The 2783-nt window shown below is 35.0% G+C and overlaps 1 protein-coding gene across 1 annotated transcript; it reads right to left on the bottom strand.

Annotated features, from left to right (window-relative positions):
* Positions 1-238: 238 nt before the first annotated feature.
* On the bottom strand, positions 239-2524 carry LOC149537537 (uncharacterized). Its single transcript, XM_089798943.1, has 3 exons — positions 2289-2524; positions 2069-2138; positions 239-1559 (listed from the first exon to the last, which is right to left on the bottom strand). The coding sequence occupies exons 1-3, from the start codon at positions 2401-2403 to the stop codon at positions 656-658; spliced, it is 1089 nt and encodes a 362-aa protein (XP_089655069.1). The 5' UTR covers positions 2404-2524; the 3' UTR covers positions 239-655.
* Between the last annotated feature and the right edge of the window lie 259 nt (positions 2525-2783).

Below are 2783 nucleotides of genomic sequence, written 5' to 3'. Positions count from 1 at the left end.
TGGTAGAAACAATACCAGTACATCTCCATTACATATAGTTTATATTGACATAATTGACATAACAAGGATCATTCCACTAAATGCGAGAAGAATCAATTGTCTTTAGCATATATATAATTGTATATATCAGAGATAGCTAGTGATATTTTTCATTGTTATTTTACACACAATTATATAAATAGCATCCATTACATAGTTTAATTGCGAACTCAAATATTAAGCTAAGTATACAAGAATGTCGGAACCAAAAATATACCAAATAATAGTCATTTCAGCCTCAATGGTTTAATAATTTAATGAATACATTGTTCCTAATATATGTTTCTTTTTCAATAGTAACGTGAATCCCAAGTAAAAGTCCCTAACTTCCATCAATCCTTTTACATAATATGACCCAAGGTGCTAGGATGCATGACCAATATCTTCACTTTTATAGGCCAATCAATTGCCATAGCAATCCCTTAAAGACCAGGTCAACCAGGTCAAAACATAGTCACAAATCAAGCTAATAAAGTATATGAATGAAATCACAACCATGGTAACTAAAAGGAAATGAAAAGACGTCTTCACCATAGAGCGTACATGGTTTTTACCATGTAGGATAATGCCATAAGTGCCAAATGAATCATATAATCCAGAGTCACAGTGAGCCTCTTTAGTGGTTGTTCCTGTACCATGGTTGATGGGAATGATCCACACTGAAAAACTCTTGTTGTTGCCCAGATGCCGATGCTGCTGCATAAACATTCCCACCATTATCTGAATTTCTTCCTTGAGAAGTTGGAAAAGAGGGTCGCTGTTGCTCAGATGTTGATACTGCTGCATATCCATTGACACAAAGATCAGGATTTCCTCCTTGTGAAGTTGAAAAAGAGGGTCGCTGTTGCTCAGATGCTGGTACTGTTGCATACCCATTCACATGAAGATCTGGATTTCTTCCTTGTGGAGTTGGAAAAGAAAGTTGCTGTTGCTCGGATGCTGATACTGCTGCATACTCATTCACATGAATATTTGGATTTCCTCCTTGTGTTGTTGGAAAAGAGGATTGCTGTCGCTCATATGCATATTGGTTCACAACAAGATCTTGATTTCCTCCTTGAGGAGTTGGAAAAGTTCCTTGTGATGTTAGAAAAGAGGATTGCTGTTGCTCATATGCATATCTGTTCATAACAGGATCCTGATTTCCTCTTTGAGTAGTTGGAAAAGTGGACTCTCTTATTTGTGAATGGCTATTCCAAGAATTGTTATGAAGAGATGATCCTATCTGTAGATTGTTGTTCCCTTGGTAAGGAAGGGATGGATATGTCTCAATCTTTTGATAATTAGGGTGAGATAGATATTCTTGCTGTTCTTGGTTCAAATATGACGTAGGTCCTCCATTCTGGTTTGAATCTGATGTGGGTCCAACACCACCCACATTCTGGTTTGAATAAGATGACAGCGAAGATGGTCTGCCAGCTTGAGCCCATGTCTGGACCTGTGATGGACTAGATAGGTCAGCATATGCCTGCACTCCTCCTGGGATGGATAAATAATTCTGAGGTGCTGCATATTGATTGCTACAAAGTGAAAAGAAACACTCCATTTAGATTCTTAAATATACAAAGTGAAAAGAAACACTCCATTAGATTCTTAAATATACAAAGTGAAAATAAATTTTGAGCTTCCGTTTGAGTAATTGAAACTTCCATTATTGTGATATTGTTTTCAGGGTTCAACTGTGCTGTCCTTTAAATCAAAATTAAAAAATTCAAAAACCCATGTTTCGTGAGCAGTAGTCTCAAAAATCTATTTGTCATGAACATGAATGGATTCTTGGAGAGATGAGTTCTTGAAATGAAAAAAATGAATGGATTCTTGAAATGAAAAGAATGAAGGGGATCTTGAAATGGAAAGAATGAATAGATTCTTAAGAGGTGTTCTTGAAATGTGATGGGCTTTTGAGATAGGAACCCATTTCAAGAACCCTTTTCAGGAATCTATTTATTTTGATGAGAAATGGGTTCTGAATCTTAATTACACAGCTTGTAAACAATATCTCCTATTTATCAGCTTCCATTATACTTACTTCATCATCCTCTTTCCACATCTCTGTTCCAACAATTCCTTTGCCTTTTCATAGTCCTCTTTCTCTCTGTCTGTAGTTACAAGATCATGACCGCAGATTGATTTATTTACAAGGAAAGCCCATTTAATCTCCAAATGCACAGAATTTCATTGCTTACCTTGAAGATTTGACAAGAAAAGCCAATGTAATCTTCAAATACAAAGAAAATTTAATTGCTTACCTAGACGATGGCCATTCATATGACCTCCAAGAGCTTGTGATTTATAAAATTTTCTGTTACAAAATCTGCAAACAAAACGTCTACTCTCACCAACTGATTCCAAGTCTCCTTCCATCTTCGTCTTCAAACTTTACTGGAACTTGAACAGCAGTAAAATCCACTTCACCATAACTGAGATAGAGAACGTATGCGTAGGAATTTCTGACGTAAATAGAACTTGTGTTCTCAAAGCAATTTACATTTTTATACCAATTTCTTTCCGCTACCATTATTATTATAAATTTATAATAGTGATAAAAATAAAGAAATGTGATCGTAAAATATAATATTTAGCTCTAAAATTTGAATTTTGTTATAGATAAGTTAACCCGGCTATAAATTAGACATGCCCAATACGTCTATAGAGTTATGCATATTTATATTTAGGTTAGAGTTATGCACGAATATTCTAACATTGTGCATTTCGAGTATTCATGTTTTTTTTTTTTTTTTAAA

The sequence above is a fragment of the Cupressus sempervirens genome, chromosome 9 (genome assembly GCF_028749045.1).
Source record: "Cupressus sempervirens isolate cs-2001-9-10 chromosome 9, ASM2874904v1, whole genome shotgun sequence".
Taxonomy (NCBI): Eukaryota; Viridiplantae; Streptophyta; class Pinopsida; order Cupressales; family Cupressaceae; genus Cupressus; species Cupressus sempervirens.
The sequence above is the reverse complement of the archived record's forward strand: the minus strand, read 5'-3'. Positions and strand labels throughout refer to the sequence as shown.